The following is a 17,630-nucleotide window of genomic DNA, read 5'->3' on the forward strand; positions in this document are numbered from 1 at the left end:
GAGCATCCCAGGGAGCAGGTACTGGCCTTCCCCGCAACCCTCCTCCGCGCCTTCATTCAGCACGTACAGATAAGCACCTACTGCGTGCCAGACTATCCTAGGCAAAACACTGTGGGGACCCTCCGCCTGCTCTTAGGTTTTCGCTCTAGTCCCCGCAGCCAGAGTCATTTTAAACCTCATCCAACTGAATCATTCTCCTGCCGGACTGCCCTCTGCCCTGATGGTCTGGTGTTTGTCCACAAAGCCTCGCACTACCCCCAAGCCAAGCCCTGAGTTCCAACCAGGAAAGAGCCCTCGCAGTGTTAACGTCCATCGTTTCCTCCTGAAATCCTACTCAGTGGTCAAAAAGGAACCCTCCAAGAAAACCATCCCTGAGACTAGCAGAGTGGACTGGGCCTTCTCTCCAGATGTAGCTCCTTCTGTCATCCAGTACCTCCACTCCAGCCACCTCATCCTTGTCCCAAAGAACAAGCACCATCCCACCTGATGGCTTTGGCACTTGTTGCCCCTCTGCCTGAAATGCTCTTCCCCTGGCGCCATGCTGCTCCCTCCCTAACCCTGCATTGGAAAGGCCTCCTCCTCCTCCTCCTCCTCCTCCTCCTCCTCCTCCTCCTCCTCCTCCTCCCCTACTGGGGATGGAACCCAGGGGCATTCTACCTCCGAGCTACACCCCCAGCCCTATTTTTTATTCTTTGTTTTGAAACAAGGTCTCACTAAGTTGCTGAGGGGCTCACTAAGTAGCTGAGGCTGGCTGTGAACTGAGATCCTCCTGTCTCAGCCTCCCAAATGCTGGGATTACAAGTGTGTGCCACCACGCCCAGCTTGGCCCCTATTCTTTTTTTTTTCTTTTTTTCTTTTTGCAAGTCTGGGGATGAAACCCAGGGGCATTTGACCTCCAAGCTACACCCCCTGCCCTATTTTTTATTCTTTATTTTGAAACAGGGTCTCACTGAGTTGGAAAGGGCCCTTACTAAGTAGCTGAGGCTGTCCCCGAACCGTGATCCTCCTGTCTCCACCTCCCAAATGCTGGGATTACAAGCCTGTGCCACCACGCCCGGTTTTGGCCCCTATTCTTGATCTTCTTTACTGCTGTGGTTTTCTTCACAGTGCCTATGACAGCCCCTATTAGAAATCAAACTGTGTGAAAGCAGTAACTTTTTTGTCATTTTGGTTTGCTGTACCATCTCTTGGTACCCAGCACCATGCCTGGCATATAGAAGGTGTTCCATGTATTTATGGCACAAATGAGTAACTCTGGATTTGCATCCCAGGAGCCCGTGTCTCTTGCTGTTCTTCAACCGGAGGCTAGGTGTCCTGCTTCCCTGCCTCACAGACTCCAAGTTCCTGGAAGACCAGGTCTGGGAGAACTATAGCCATGTTTGCATGGTAGAAATCCTCCTATTAGCTGGGCGTGGTGGTGCACACTTGTAATCCCAGTATTTGGGAGGCTGAGTGAGGCCCTCCACAATTTGGTGAGACCTTGTTTCAAAATAAAGAAGAAAAAATAGGGCTGGGGATGTAGCTTAGAGGTAGACTTCCCTGGGTTCAATCCCCAGTACTGAAAAAAAGAAAGAATGAATGAATAAACAAAAGAAAGAAAGAAGAAATCCTCCCATTAGCAACTGTTGTGGAGAACGGAGTGGGGTGGAGTGGGAATAATGAACCTGGAGGCAGGGAGGCCCGTGTGGCCAAAGCAGGGAAAGGACTGTGGAAGTCAGAATCTGAACTTTTATTCCCCTAAAACCTGGACTTTTTAAGAGGTTCAACTTGGTGATCTCACGCAGCTGGCAGTGGTGAGATCAGAGAGGGCTTCAGAAGAGAAGAGAGCTGAGTTGTCCTTCAGGCTGCAAGGGAGAGGGAGGCGTGTTCCTGGCAGAAGGCACAGCTTGTACAAAGGCCTGGCAGCAGAACAGAGTCTGCAGTTTGAGAGGCTCCGAGCAGCCAGAGTGGAGAGTAGGTGTAAGGTGGGGGTGCCTGGATGACAAGGGGGAGAGGATCCTCTGGCTCTTGGGTTTCTGGCCTGGGGCCAATAAGAGCTGGGAGGTTGTCGTTTCCACCTCTGCAGTGGAGATGGAGGAGGAAGAGCAGGTTTGGGGGAGGATGCTGCTTTGACTTGGGGCCCTGTTGGAGCCTAGCTACCCAGGAACAGAAGGGGGAGGAGGCAGCTTGTTGGAAAGGGGTGAGCTGGAGGCACTGGAAGGGAAGTGGTAGAGAGAGGGTGGAGGACCATCATCCTCCCTTGGTGAGCCCTGGGGCTACAGGGACACTCTCAGGGTGGCTGTGGCAAGGCAGACTCAGAGACTATGTCGGGGCTCAGGAGCTCCCAGGGGTGGTAGAAGGGCGTCCTTGCAGCAGGCGTCCTCAAGCATGACTTGGCATCAGACTCTGGGCCTCCCTCCAGGGAACTGAGTCATCCCAAGCGGGGGCGGGGGCAGAAGATTATGTGGAGACCATCATGGGGGCCATCAGACCCTTGTCAGGAGCATAAACAGAGTCATAGTGGGCAGACAGTGGGTTTTGCCAGGGTGGCCACCAGCCCTCTGCAGCTTTCCTTTACAGCCAGGCCTTGCTGGTCAGGGTCGCTCATTCTTGGCCTGTTTGGTAGCTAGTCCCCTGCCTCAGCCTGGCATTGGGGTTCGCAGCATCTTGCATTTGCAGAACTCAGAATGAAATTAGCTCGGACAGGCTGCTTGAGCCCGCATGAATGATGGCAGGGTCTGTCTGCTCTGGGGCTCCGTTGAGGGACGTACCTGGATGGGGCATGTTCTGACGAGCTTGCCTACTTGGGAGTGGTGGATGTTTGTGGGGGCAGCCTAGCGGAAGAAGCCTGGTGTGTGTGGGGGTGCTGGTTTTCAGTTTGCATACCAGGGCTTCTAGAAGTGGAGATGTCAACCTTATATCAGTCACAAACTGCTTCAGTGTCCACAACTTCACTGACTTTCTTTCTTGTCTCTCTGGGAGCAGACAGGATGCTGGCCATGTGTTTGATTCATATGTGAAGAAACAGGCTCCCAGAAGCCTGGTGACTTGTTTAAGCCTGGGAGGACAGGGTCAGAGCTCTGTCCAGTGAGGGCGGGCCTATGTCTGACCACCCTTGGGCATGGTGCCAGGCCAGCCCCTAGGAGGCCCCTGTACTGACAGGACTCATTGCCGGGCCTGGCTTCCTGCCTGCCTGTCCAGTTTCCTGTTTGCCCATGTGGCCTCTCAGTTTCTGCAAAGGTGTCCACTGTGGACTCAGCTTGGGCAGGGCTTTGAGAGACCCCCTGGATGAGCCCCTAGGGAAGGCTGGGCTCCACCTGGGACACAGGCCAGGCCAGTAGGACTGGTGACCCATGTGTGAAGTTCAGACTTAACCTTCTGTAGTGGGGATCCCAGAGACCCCCAGGGGTGCAGGCCCCCAGCCCCAATCCTGGGGCATGTGTTCATGTGGACCTCAAGGTACGCAGGCTCACTCGTGTGTGCACGTAGACCACATCGAGAGCATTCAGTCTCCACACACATGTGCTTAAGGTGTGGATCTGCAACACACACAGACACACAGCGTGCTCAGCACACAGCTCGGCTCCAGCATTCTCTCTCGCTTGGACACATGCTCAGCCTTGGGTGCCAAGCCCTGTCTCCCGGACACGCGGCAGGAACCTCGGGCCTCCCCGGCTGCCTCCCACTAAATGACAAGCTTAGTCACCTGAATTTGATCCAGGCGGTGGGGAGGGAGGAGGGATGGATACAGGGCCTGACGTCAGCCCTCACAGTCACCTCCCCGCTGCCGCCAGCGCATCCATCTGGGCTCAACTTGTCCCAGGCAATCACAACTCACTTCTAAGAAGCTTCCTTCCCAGCTGGCTTTGTTCTGAATCCCCAAAGGGTGTCCACTTCTTTGTACCTCACAGCCCCGCCCCCTGCCCTGGGAGGGAGAACTGAACCCCTCCCACCTTTGCTTCATGACAGCACCCCCCACCCCCAAAAAAGGGCAAAGGGAGCTAAAGCAGGGTGGCCTCTTGGGGGAACAGCTACCTCAGGGAAATCATATGCAAATTGTATGGGCATGGGGAGCCTGTGGCTTCTGGCCCTGGTGCCTCTCAGTCCCTTGGCCACTGCCTGGGACGAGAGGGCAGAGCTGCAGAGCTGACTCTGCAACCCCATCCCTGTATGTGTCCTGGAGCCTGAGGCTAGTTACGCTGCTTTCCCATCTGTGTAATGGGAACAGCGCTGTGATGATCACTGCGCGGGCAGTCATGCAAAAAGTACTTATTGAGCCACACTGAAGCCCACAGCCATCTCTAGGAGACTAGGCAGAAGAGCCCTCAGCCCCTGGTGGGGGAAGCTGGCAGGAGCAGTCTTGCCACCTCCTTTCTGGCTGCCCCCTTACCTCCTCCAGGAAGGTCTCCCTGGTGCTCCAGCCTTATACCCCCACCCTCTCACTCCTCTAGGTCCTGTTTCTATGTCTTTTACTGGATCTCCTTCCTCTCCCTTTCTGCATGTTAGCATCAGCTCTGTGACCTCCAGGTTTCCATTCATTCAACATTCTGACAGGCAGAGGGTCTGAACCATGACCTTACTCCCATTAAAGCCCCAAGCCATGCTGTGAGCCTAGGAGGTCTGGGGAGGGATAGTGTCTGTATAGATGGGGAGGCTGGGGCTCAGGGTGGGGAAGGTACTTGCCTGGGAACCTGTAGGAGCCCAGCCCAGGCTCCGCCATGGCCAGTGCACTCCAGCTGCTCATCCCCCTTATCTGTCAAAGCAAGGAGGGTGAAACAGGAGTCATACTCCAACTCACTGTGCAGGCACAGAGGAAGTTACCAACTGACAGGACTCCCTTCCTTCCTTGAGAAGATGCTACTTCCAACCCAGGGAAGAGCAGGGCTCTGGCCTGCTAGGGTACAGCCTGGGGGCAGGGTGTAGGCCAGGATCCTGGCTGGAAGGGGTGGGGCTGGAGCTGGGGCCGCCAGCTTGTGCTGGGCTCAGTCAGCAGCAGGGCAGGGCAGTTGTGAGGCCAGACTTGGGGAGCATTTCAGCCAGAAAAGATGTGGCAAATGTTTTAGCCAGGTGAGCAAACTGGAAGGACTGATTGTGTGTGTGTGTGTGTGTGTGTGTGTGAGAGAGAGAGAGAGAAAGAGATTGAGAATTGAACCCAGAAGCATTCATTTTATGCCTCTGAGCTACATCCCCAGTCCTTTTATTTATTTTTTTTTTATTTTGAAACAGGGTCTCAATAGGTTGCTGAGAGTCTCACTAAATTGCCAAGCAATCCTTCTATCTTAGCCTTCCAAGTACTGGGATTACAGTACTTGGCTTGGACTGACCTCTTAGTGCAATAAAGTCTTGCTTGGCAGCAAGACCAAAATGGCAGCCTCCTCCCTTAGCTGGCCTTGTACTTTCTTGCTGGGGTGGGGCAGGGAAGAGAGCAGCTAGTCTCGCCTCTGCATTACCAGTGGCCAAGCCAGCCTGCAGATCCAGTGTTGGGATGCTCTGCCTTCAAGGGTGGGACTGCTGAGTCACTGGGCAGCCCGGCGGTGCGGGCCGAGCTGGCTGTGCTTGTGGCTTCTGTCCTAGTATTGCTGGGCCTCCCGGCATTTTCCCTGGGTCTGTCTGTCCTGACTCTGGAGTAGCAGATTCACTGTGCTTCCCTGGTGAAATGACAGTGCCTGTTTACAGGTGGGGACACAGGTTTAGGGGCTGGCGTACAGCACAGCCACACGAGGTTCTGGAATTCTCTCAGTAGGAACAGACCTGAATTTTGGTGCTGGTGACTTGGGCAGAGAGAACAGCCAGGGAAAAGGCGTGACTGTGGGACCCTCAGGCTGGCGCTACCAGATTCTGCTGCCTCTCTGCGGCCGTCCTGACCCAGTGACGCCTCCTGTGTCCTCTCTCAGGTTCCCAACAAGGCTTCGCAGAGGAACCCTGCCACCAAGGCCATGGAGGGCGGCCCAGCTGTCTGTGGCCAGGACCCTCGGGCAGAGCTGGTTGAACGGGTAGCAGCCATCGACATGGCCCACTTAGAAGAGGCAGATGGAGGCTCGGAGCCTGCCAGGAATGGGGTAGATCCTCCGCCCCGGGTCAGAGCCGCCTCTGTGGTCCCTAGCAGTGCTTCCAGAACCCCCTCAGCCCGGCCTGGCCTCTCAGCTCGAAAGTTCTCTCTGCAGGAGCGGCCAGTGGGTAGCAGCCTGGAGGCCCAGGCTGGGCCTTATGCCACTGGGCCGGCCAACCACATCTCCTCCCGGGCCTGGCGAAGGCCCACCATTGAGTCCCACCACGTCGCCATCTCTGACGCCGAGGTTAGTGGCACAGAATTAGGGGCTGCTCATGAGCCCCCCAGTAGGCCTCCATGAAGGCCTGTTTCTATCCCCCCCCCTTTTTTTTTGCGGTACTGGGGATTAAACCCAGAGGCTTTCTACCTCCGAGCTATACCTCCAGCCCTATTTTTAATTCTTTATTTATTTACTTAATTTTTTGCAGTATTGAGGATGGAACCCAGGAGCATTCTACCTCTGAGCTATACTCTCAGCCCTATTTTTTTTTTTTCAGTACTGGGGATGGAACCCAGGGGTGTTCTACCTCTAAGCTATACCCCCAGCCCTAATTTTTAGTCTTTATTTTGAAACAGTGCGTCACTGATTTGCAAAGGACCTTGCTACGTAGCTGAGGCTGCCTGAGAGAACTGTGATCCTCCTGTCTCAGCCTCCCAAATGCTGGGATTGCAAGTGTGTGCCACCACGTCAGGCTTGATTCTTTCTTTCTTTTTTCTTTCTTTTTTTTTTTTTTTTCTTTTTTTGTGGTACTGGGAGTGGAACCCAGGGGCTTTCTACTTCTGGGCTATACTCCTAGACCTATTTTCTATTTTATTTGGAAACAGGTCTCACTAAGTTGCTGAGAGCCTCTCTAAGTAGCTGGGGCTGGCTTCGAACCTATGCAACCCTCCTGTCTCAGCTTCCCAAGCGTGGGAATTACAAGCGTGCGCCACCATGCCCGGCTGCTTTCTTCATTTTTTTTTTTTTTTTTTTTTTTGTGTGTGTGTGTGTGTGTGGTACTGGGTATGGAACCCAGGGGCAGTCTACCTCCAAGCTACAGCCCCAGCCCTATTTTTTTATTCTTTATTTTGAAACAGGGTCTCACTGAGTTGCAAAGGGCCTTACTAAGTAGCTGAGGCTCTCCGCAAACCACGATCTTCCTGTCTCAGCCTCCCAAATGCTGGGATTACAAGCATGCGCCACCACTCCTGGCTTTCTTTTTTCTTTCTTTCTTTCTTTCTTTTTTTGGTGGTACTGGCAGTGGAACCCAGAGGCTTTCTACCTCTGGGCTATACTCCCAGCCCTATATTATATTTTATTTGGAAAGAGGGTCTCACTAAGTTGCTGAGAGCCTAACTAAGCAACTGAGGCTGGCTTTGAACCAGCGCAATCCTCCTGTCTCAGCCTCCCAAGTGCAGGGATTGGCCTGGCTTTGAGTCTTTATTTTTTATTTATTTATTTTATTTTGTGGTACTGGGGTGGAACCCAGGGGCTTTCTACCTCTGGGCTATACTCCCAGCCCTATATTATATTTTATTTGGAAACAGGGTCTCACTAAGTTGCTGAGAGCCTCACTAAGTAGCCGAGGCTGGCTTCGAACCTATGTGATCCTCCTGTCTCAGCCTCCCAAGCGCTGGAATTACAAGTGTGCGCCACCATGCCGGGCTGATTCTGTATTGTTGAAACAGAGTCTTATTAAGTTGGAAAGGGCCTCACTAAGTAGTTGAGGCTGGCTTCGAACCTGTGATCTACCTGTCTCAGCCTCCCAAGTACTGGGGTTACAAGCATGCACCACCACACCGGCTCATTTCTACCCCTTCTGAACCACCTAGTTGTCTAGCTTTGGTTTGCATACCCTCAGACCTGGAGAGCTTACCACCTAAAGTATGGTCTTTTCCTACACAGGAAAGCTCCATCTGAGCCAAAACCTGCCTCCTGTGAATCCTGCCAGCCCAGCTCAGCCCAGGAAATAGGTCTCTCCCTTGTCCCCTAAGAAGTCTTCTTAGAGATTTAAAAATAGATGATATATATCTCCACCCCCTAGTCTTCCCCAGCTCCAACCCCTCCTTCCCCCCTAATCCTGACTTAGAGTCTGCTGTGACTCAGAAGACACCAGCATGCCTCCACCCTCTGGGCTGCTGCTGGCCCTGTCCTTGCCATTGGATCTGAAAGTAAACTCTGCGACTGAGCACAGTCTGTGATATCAGAGGCTGAGCTTTTTGTGCCTGAACCAAGGCCCTTAGTCTTGTGTCCTCATCCTTCCCTCATCTTTCTCACCCACCTGCTCCTGGAAGTACTCGCTCTTGGGCCCAGCATCCAGGCAGAAGTTCAAGCGTGTTTCACTTACGCTTAGGGATCAAAGCATAGCCAGGCCTCTACCATTCATGTTTTCAAACATTATTAACCAGGATGGTGGCAGACATCTGTAATCTCAGTACTTGGGAGGCTGAGACAGGAGGATCACAGGATTGAGGACAGTCTCAGCATTCAGTGAGACCCTCAGTAACTTATTAAGACTCTTTCAAAACAAAAAGGGCTGGAGGTAGCTCAGAGTTAGAATGCCCCTGGGTTCCATCCCCAGTACCAAACAACAAATAAGAAACATTATCTAAGGCTCTCATCACTTAAGGTGGCCACGGCACCACCAACCTTCTCCATCCACACTTGAGAGGATGGTGAGACCTGGGGACCTGGGGTCAGTGTAGCCTGTGGATCAAGCTGTAGCCAATTCCCCAACCCATTTCCTCTAGGACTGTGTGCAGCTGAACCAGTACAAGCTGCAGAGTGAGATTGGCAAGGTAAGCCTGGGGCAGACGAGGGCAGTGGGCCTTTTGGGCTCCTGATCTTCGCACTCTCTTTCCTCCATGGGTGGGAATGGGAAGCAGAGCCAGGAAGGTCAGGGGGAGGTGGGGGGAGATGATCCTGCTCTCTGACTCCCCAGAGTTCATGATGGATGACAGGAGGGACTGAAGGAGGCAGTCTGGAGCTGTGCTGAGCCAGCACAGAAGTACCCTCGCCATCTTAGAAATGTATACCTAGGAGACAGCGCGTGGTGGGTGGAGATGGGCTGCGGGACAGGGACCAGAGTTCTGAGGCTCAATTCCTGAGCTGCTCCTGTGGGAGGTGTCCCTGCCTGGGTGGGGCTAACCAATGCCTGTCTACAGGGTGCCTATGGCGTGGTGAGGCTGGCCTACAACGAAAGTGAAGACAGACACTATGTGAGTCTGGGGATAGGAGGGAAGTGTTGTGCAAGCTGGGCCCTAGAAGCGGGGGTTTGGGGGTGGGGGGCATAGGGCAGAAGTGTCTGGAGAGAGAGGACAGGGCTTCCGGTAAGGGAGTGAGCCCCGGCCCCTAGGAGTGTGCAAAGGGAATGAGCTTTCTGACCCTGGGGATGTGCAAGCCAGAGTCTGGTTTCCTCTGAGGCTTACTGAGGGAGAGGAGAAAGGCCTAGATTCAGATGTGGCCACCTCTTACCCCAGTCTCACATACCTGGGCCTCATGCTCAGTCCCAGTGGCAGATGCCTGTGTTCATTTCTGCACCTCGACCCACACATAACCAGCCTCTGCTGGCTGCACACAAATGACACTTCTGTCCGTCTCTCTTTAGGCAATGAAAGTTCTTTCTAAAAAGAAGTTACTGAAGCAGTATGGCTTTCCACGTAAGCGTCTATCTGATCCTGTCCTTGGGAGCTGCCAGCCTGGGGCAGAGGAGGACTTGTGCTTTCTCTAGCTAGTTTGGGTTAGATGGGAAGGTGGGGGGCAGTATGAGCAAAAGCTGAGGACTCTGTGTGCTCCGTGGGTTGGGACAAGATCATGGTCTTGCAAGATTCTTGCTTGACCTATGTGTAGTGGTGCATGCTTATAATTCCATTACTTAGGACACTGGGACAGGAAGATCACAGATTCGAGGCCAGCCTCAGCAACTTAGGGAGATCCTAAAAATATAAAATAAAATTGGGCTGGGTTGTAGCTCAGAGGCAGAAGGCTCCTAGATACAAGCCCCATTTCCAAAAAAAAAAAAAAAGAAAGAAAAAAGTTGTGTGGGGCTGGGCATGTGGGGAAGGGCAACTTAACAAAGCCTTTAGTAATTCAGCAAGACCCTGTTTCAAAATAAAAAAATAAAGTTGGGCATGGTGGTACATGCTTGTAATCCCAATACTTGTGAAGCTGAAACAGGTTTGTAACCAGCCTCTGAAACATAGTGAGACCCTGTTCCCCCCAAAAATAAAATAAAATAAAATAAAATAGGGCTGGGGTGTAGCTCAGAGGTAATATGCCCTTGAGCTCAGTCCTTAGTACCACAAAAACAGAACAAAAAGATAAAAATAAAATAGGGCAGGGGGTGTAGCTAAGAGTAAAACAACCCTGGGTTCAGTCCCTAGTAACACACACACACACACACACACACACACACACACACACACACATGCACACACACACACACACACACACACACACACACACGGATTCTTGCTTGAGGCTGGTCACAGGGTTGTGAAGAGGCCCAGCTCATGGAACAGGGGTTGACTGCCCTTCCTGGTCCTAGGTCGCCCTCCCCCGCGAGGGTCCCAGGCTGCCCAGGGAGGGCCGGCCAAGCAGCTGCTGCCCCTGGAGCGGGTGTACCAGGAGATTGCGATCCTGAAGAAGCTGGACCACGTGAATGTGGTCAAACTGATCGAGGTAGGAGGTGGGAACCACTGTGTCCTGAGTCTCCTGTGAGCAGCCCTGGTGCTGGGGATGCTCAGTGTTCAGTGCTCGGTGCAGACCTGGCGAGGGAGCAGGGTGGCTGAGGCCTGAGGCAAGCCAGACTTGGGTTGGGGGCTGCAGGGAGGGATTAGGGGTCAACTCTGGCTGGTCAAGGGTGTTTTCATTGAGTGTGAGGCAAAAGAGTGAGCCCCTTCTTGCTGTAAGAGGGGAGAAGGGCTGGATGCATGTAGTGGGCCAGGACTTGGGGGTCAGTGATTCTGCTGAGACCCCATCTGTCTGGTACCTGTGTAGTTCCTGCTCTACATTTGGGCTGGCTGCAGAGCATACTGGGGGTGCTGGGGTTGGTAAGGCCATGCCCCATCCCATGCCTCCTCAAGCCCCACCCCCACGTCTGCTCCCTCTGACCAGGTCCTGGATGACCCAGCTGAGGACAACCTCTATTTGGGTGAGTGACCCAGTTTATTCCACAGCGACTCACCTGGGCTGGTCCCAGGGCTCCCTGGGGATGCACGTGACCCTCAGGCGGCCATGTGAATGCCCTGGGTTCCCTTGCCCAGCCCTGCTGAGTGAGGCCTAGAATAAGTAGAGTCAACGAGTATTCCCAAGTCCATGCTTCATGCTTCCTGCCGACCTGCAAGACAGTGGATCCGATCTGGGCCTGGACACTGGTCCCCAGACCACCTAGTAGCTCTGTGCCTCAATCCCTCATCTCTAAAAGGGAGATAATCCCAGTACTTGGGAGGCTGAGACAGGAGTACTGTAGGTTCAAGGCCAACTTCAGTAACTTAGACCCTGTTTCAAAATAAAAAATATAAAACGGCTGGGGATGTAACTTGAAGGTAGAATGCCCCTGGGTACCATCCCCAGTATCAAAAAACAAAATAGCAAGGTTAACAGGATTGGGTGTATTGCTCAGTAGTGAGGGTTTGCTCAGCATATGTGAAGCCCTGGGTTCACTCCCTAGCACCATGAAAATGAATAAATAAATACTCAATCACAATAAGATTTTTTTAACGAGATAGCCATGTCATTTACTTCACAGGATTGATATGAGGAAATGACCTATTATATGTAAAGCACATTAGTTATCCTTAATATTATTACTAATGTTAACATATTAATATTAATGTTATATTGAAGTCCTCATGCCTGCTTTAGGACGTGCTTAGAGGAGGCTTCAAAAAATGGGACAGGAGAACCAGTTTTAGGAATGAGAGGCCAAAGTGTTAGTCTCTGCTCTGTATCCTGCCTGCTTGTCTGCTCTGCCCTTTAGGCCAATTTCTGCCCCTTGTCTGAGCTTCAGTCCCCTTGAGAAAGGGTTTGTACGGATGGTCTCACTTGGTTCCTGTAATAAGGCAGGTCCATAGCAGACTCTACTCTGATTCATTTACTTCCTCCGGTATCCTTAGACTCCTGTCCTGCCCCTCCGTTAATATGCCTGCATGCCTCCCCTCTCCTGCCCTTCAGAACAGACAGGGACCTGGGCATCTACTGTCTTGCCAGCCTGGCTACACCTTACCTTTTCTTTTCTTTTCTTTCAGTGTTTGATCTCCTGAGAAAGGGGTGAGTTCCCCGTCCTGATCAGGCAGGTCAATTCTCATCCAAGTCTCCCTTTCCCTCCCTGTGTCCCCCAGCCCCAGGGTCAGCTACTGTAGGAGAATCAGAGTCTTAGGCCCTGCCTTCAGGAGCTCTGGTCACAGGGCTACAGGGGTAGAGACCAAGAGGACCATTCTTTGAAGGCTTGTGGGGGTCACTGAGGCCGGAAGAGTCAGGAAGGCCTTTGGAAGAGGGGTGGGTTTGGAGGAGCCCTTGAAAAACTGGGAAGATTTGGATGGAAGCTTGTGAATTGAGTGAGTGGGACTCTATTTCCTCCCATTTATGAGAGTGAAAGAATGGATCTGAGGCTAAATGGCTTGCCCAAGTTACACAGCAAGTTGCTGGTGGAGGTTGGGGTTCAAACATGCATCTACCCTGTTTGACTTTTTAGAATATTTGCAGAGCAGCTGAGGAGTAGTGGGCATGGGGTTTGGGTGGTCAGTACCCTCACTTCCAAGCCCTACAATGTATCCTGTTCTCTGCCCGGGTGTTTCCTAAATACCAATCTGGGAAGTGGGCATGGAGTGGTGACACTTTAAGATTCTGGGGATATCCAGGTGAGGTGATAACAAACCTGTAAACCCAGTATTTGGGAGACTGAGACAGGAGGACCACCAGCTCAAGGACAGCCTCAGTAAGTTAGCAAGGCCCTCAGAAACTTAGGGAGACCCTGTTTCAAAATTAAAAAATAGAGCTGGGAGTGGTGGTGCATGCATGCTTGTAATCCCAGTACTAGGGAGGCTGAGACAGGGGGATCATAGGTTTGTAGCCAGACTCAGCTACTTAGTGAGGCCCTGTTTCAAAATAAAAGAATAAAAAGTAGAACTGAGGGTGTAGCTCAAGGTAGAATGCCCCTGGGTTCATTCCCCAGTACCCCAAAAAATAAAAATAAAAAAGTAGGCCTTGTGTGGTATTTCACACCTGTAATCCTAGTACTTGGGAGGCTTAGAAACCTAGCATGACCCTGTTTCAAAAGCAAAAAATAAAAAGGTCTACTGGTGGAGCTCAGAGGTAGAGTGCCTCTGGGTTCAATCCCTAGTGCCCCTACCCACACACACACACAGGGCTGGGGGTGTAGTTCAAAGGTAGAACACTCCTGGACTCAATCCCAGAACACACACACACACACACACACACACACACACACACACACTCACACACTTTAGTATTCTTTCAGGCATTCAAAGCAAGAAGTATAAGTTTATATTGCTATCCATACTATAAATTAAACTAAAAGTTTTATAAACTAGTATAATTATTACATGTAAATTAAATATATTCTACTTCATTAGAAAAAAAATAATTGCCACCCACTAAATTGATTTCATGACCCTTCATTGGATCTGGATCCAGAGAAACACTGCTTTAAATGGCACCTTTGCAATTATTTGATTATAGATAATTAAATCTTTGGAAAAAAAATACAAGCCAATGGAAATTAAGATAAAGCTGATTTGAAGTTATGATTGATAGGGGCGTGCACGCCTGTAATCCCAGTACTTGGGAGGCTGAGATAGGAGGATTGCAAGTTCAAGGACAGCCTCAGCAGGTAGCAAGAGACTCTCAGCATCCTACTAAGACTCTGTTTCAAAATAAAACATAAAAAAAGAGGCTTAGAAACCTAGCATGACCCTGTTTCAAAAGCAAAAAATAAAAAGGTCTACTGGTGGAGCTCTACCAATGAAGGTAGAATGCCCCTGGCTTCAATTTCCAGTACAAAAGAAAAAAAAGACAAGGGAGTATAGCTGGGTGTTGTGGCACATGCCTATAATCCCAGTACATGAGAGAGACTGAGACAGAAGGATCACAGGTTTATGGCCGGCCTTAGTAAGGTCTTCAGTAATTTACAGAGACCCTGTTTTAGAATTTAAAAATAGGGCCAGAGGTGTAGCTCAGAGGTAGAATTTGCCTGGGTTAAATCCCTAGTACCACACACACACAAAGAAAAGGGATATTTATGTCTATGTGTGTCTGTTTTACAATTTTCCTTATAATGGGCCCGCAGCCGTGGTGCACACCTGTAATCGCAGTACTTGGAGGAGGATTGCAGGTTGGAGGGCAGTGTGGGATAACTTAGTTAGACCCTGATTCAAAAGAAAGAATAAAAAGGACTGAGTGTAGCTCAGAGGCAGAGTCCTAGGCTCTAGCCCCAGTCCTCCACCCCACCCCCACAGGTGTTTTTGTTTTGTTTTGTTTTCTTTCATTATATGGGACAAGAGGCTAATCTTGGTTCCTTGGGACCTTTGTGAACACAGGGCTCCCTGGAGGTCCTGAGGGGCCTGAGTGGCCAGCCCCTGTCCCCTTTCTCCTGCCTCTGCCTTTATTCATCCTGATTCCCACTGAATACCCCTCCCCACTCCTTTCCATAGGCCAGTCATGGAAGTGCCCTGCGACACGCCCTTACCAGAGGAGCAAGCCCGCCGCTACCTGCGGGATGTCATCCTCGGCCTGGAGTACTGTGAGTGAGGGGCCGCCTGTCCCCTGGGCCCGGGGCTAGGGGATACATAGGGAGCGTCTAGCAGAGCAGGCCTGGAGCCATTTCTGTCAGCCATCATCTACCTGCCAGTCAGCATTAGTAGAGGTGGGGCATTTGTCTGTGGGCAGAGCTCATGCCACATTTCTAGGCCTTTGCTGGCTCCTTTGATGTGTGGTCTTCACAGCACATGGGAGCGGTGGGTGCTATCTCTCTCTTTTCTCTGCTAAGTCCTTGGCCAAGCTTAGCCTTTCCACGGGTCCTTAATAGATGTAAAGTGGGGGAATTCTTCCTGGGGAATTCTTCTTGGGGAAGAGTATGTCCTGGTAGAGGTCTGGGGGTGGTGGCAAGGTGAGTTCAACTGTGTGGGGCCCCAAGGTGCTGAACAGAAAGGAAATTGCCAACTTAGCCTCTGAGTCTGAAATTCATTTACTCACCTGTGCATTCATTGCATTTATTCACTCCATTCACTGATGAGTACCTACTATGTACCAGTTAGGATGCTAAAATGATAAAGCTCCAGACCTTACCTCAAGGTTCTTACAGCCCAGGAGAGGCAGGTACCTAAGCGGGCAGATAATATAGGGTGAGGTTTGACACGGCTAGGAAGGCACTGGTTCCAGGGGAAGCTTCCTGGAAGAGGCCACTTGTGACCTGGGTCCCAAAGGAAGAGCAGGAGTTCATTGGCCGGGTTTTAGAGGATGAGGTAGGAGAGAGAGTGCCAAGCAGAGGCAGGAGGGGAGTTGAGCTATGCTGTTTGGAATGGGGAGAAGTTGGATCTGGTTGAAGCATCCAGTGGGCAAAGGGGTCTGATTAATGAACAAGGATTCTAGAAACATTGTCCAGGCCATATTGTTAGAACCGAGAATGCCTTGCTGAAAGGCCCTGAGGGCTCTGTGCAGGGGAAGGGTGTGATGGGATTTGCATCTTAGAAAGCTCTGTCTGGCAGCTGTGTGGTAGCTGGATCTGAGGGCAAGAGCTGGCCAGCTGGCCAGAGAGGGGGCTGTTTCTACAGCTCAAGTGACAGATGGCAAGGTAGAGATTAGAGCAGTGCAGTGGGGAGGGATATGAAATGTCCAGCACGGGGTGGCTGACTGGCCTATGGAGAGGAGGGCCACTTAGGGCTCTGTCTGGTTGGGGACTAGGGGTGTTGACCATCTCTAAAATGTTAGCTCGAGCCAGGCACAGTAGTGCATGCCTATAATCCCAGCAACTTGGGAGGTCGAGGCAGGAGGATCCCAAGTTTGAGGCCAGCTTGGGCAACTTAGCCAGACCCTGTCTCAAAATAAAAAGATAAAAAGGGCTGGGGATATAGCTCAGTGGTGAAGAGCCACTAGGTTCAGTTCAGTACTGAAACAATAAAACCTCCTTGCTCAGTTTTCTGGGAGCATATTCTTCCTGGGGGTTGAGTGGAGACCTTATTCAAGCAACAAGAACAGGGCTGTCTGCGTTGTGCTTCAGACTCTCCAGGGTCCTCAGATTATTTATTCTCTTTGTACAAAAGGGGAAACTGAGGCATACAGAAGGGAGGGATTGGCAGGTAGTTTGTAGCAAGGGCCTAGAGGTATAGGATGGGGAGGGGAAATTTTATTTTCATATGATCAGTGGCAGGCACAACCCTGCCTAAACTTGGCAGAGTTTCAAAATAAAATGAAAAGGGCTGGAGGTAGCCAGGTGTGGTGGCCCATGCTTATAATCCCCAGTACTTGGGAGGCTGAGACAGGAGGATCGCACAGGTTTAAAGCCAGCTGAGGCTCTTAGCAACTTAGTGAGACCCTATATCCAAATAAAATATAAAATAGGTCTGGGAGTATAGCCCGGAGACAGAAGGTCCCTGGCTTTTATCCACAGTACTATCAAGAAAAAGAGAGAGAGAGAGAGAGAGAGAGAGAGAGAGAGAGAGAAAGGAAGGAAGGAAGGAAGGAAGGAAGGAAGGAAGGAAGGAAGGAAGGAAGGAAAAAGAAACAAGAAACTGGGCGTGGTGGCACATGCTTGTAATCCCAGCATTTGGGAGGCTGAGACTGGAGGATCATGGTTCGCAGACAATCTCAGTTACTTAGTGAGGCCCTTTGCAACTCAGTGAGACCCGGTTTCAAAATAAAGAATAATTTTTTTAAAAATAGGGCAGGGGGTGTAGCTCAGAGGTTGAATGCCCCTGGATTCCATCCCCAAACCCGTTTAAAAAAAAAAAAAGAAAGAAAGAAAGAAAAGAAAAGAAAAAAAAAAAGAAGCTGGGTGTGGTGGCGCACACTTGTAATCCTAGCATTGGGGAGGCTAAGACAGGAGGATTGTGGTTTGCAGACAGCCTCAGCTACTTAGTGAGGCTCTTTGCAACTCAGTGAGACCCTGTTTCAAAATAAAGAATAAAAAATAGGGCAGGGGCTGTAGCTCAGAGGTCAAATGCCCCTGGGTTCTATCCCAAACCCGCAAAGAAAAAAAAAAAATAGGGATGGGGTATAGCTTGGAGGTAGAATGCCCCTGGGTTCTTTCCCCAGTACTGCAAAAAAAGAAAAGGAAAAAAAGCTAGAGGTATAGCTCAGAGGTAGAATGTTCCCGGGTTCACTCTCCCGTCCAAAAAAGATGATTTTTGCTAGGTGTGGTGGTACATACCTATAATCCCAGTACTTGGGAGGTTAAGATTAGGAGGATCACAGGTTCAAGGACATCTTTAGCAACCTAGCAAGACCCTGTTTCAAAAACAAAAAAATAAGCCGGGCGTGGTGGCGCACGCTTGTAATCCCCGCGCTTGGGAGGCAGAGACAGGAGGATCACACAGGTTCGAAGCTAGCCGCGCGCGCTGGCTTAGGAGACCCTGTTTCCAAATAAAAATGTAAACATAGGTCTGG

The 17,630-nt window shown here is 51.1% G+C and overlaps 1 protein-coding gene across 2 annotated transcripts in view; it reads left to right on the plus strand.

Annotated features, from left to right (window-relative positions):
* Positions 1-1,824: 1,824 nt before the first annotated feature.
* Positions 1,825-17,630, plus strand: part of CAMKK1 (calcium/calmodulin dependent protein kinase kinase 1) — a gene marked incomplete at its 3' end in the record, with an annotated part of 28,255 nt that continues 12,449 nt past the window's right edge. Inside the window, exons 1-9 of one of the 2 annotated variants that reach the window (XM_080712771.1) lie at positions 1,825-1,953; positions 5,874-6,275; positions 8,759-8,806; positions 9,173-9,226; positions 9,616-9,667; positions 10,555-10,688; positions 11,124-11,160; positions 12,257-12,278; positions 14,681-14,769. In XM_080712771.1, the coding sequence (XP_080568897.1) occupies positions 5,916-6,275; positions 8,759-8,806; positions 9,173-9,226; positions 9,616-9,667; positions 10,555-10,688; positions 11,124-11,160; positions 12,257-12,278; positions 14,681-14,769 (796 nt within the window). In that variant the 5' untranslated portion in view covers positions 1,825-1,953; positions 5,874-5,915. Of the gene's footprint in view, positions 1,954-5,873; positions 6,276-8,758; positions 8,807-9,172; positions 9,227-9,615; positions 9,668-10,554; positions 10,689-11,123; positions 11,161-12,256; positions 12,279-14,680; positions 14,770-17,630 lie in introns of those variants that run through there. The other variant, XM_080712772.1, reaches the window with a different exon arrangement.

This window comes from Muscardinus avellanarius (genome assembly GCF_963383645.1).
Source record: "Muscardinus avellanarius genome assembly, chromosome: 16".
Lineage (NCBI taxonomy): Eukaryota > Metazoa > Chordata > Mammalia > Rodentia > Gliridae > Muscardinus > Muscardinus avellanarius.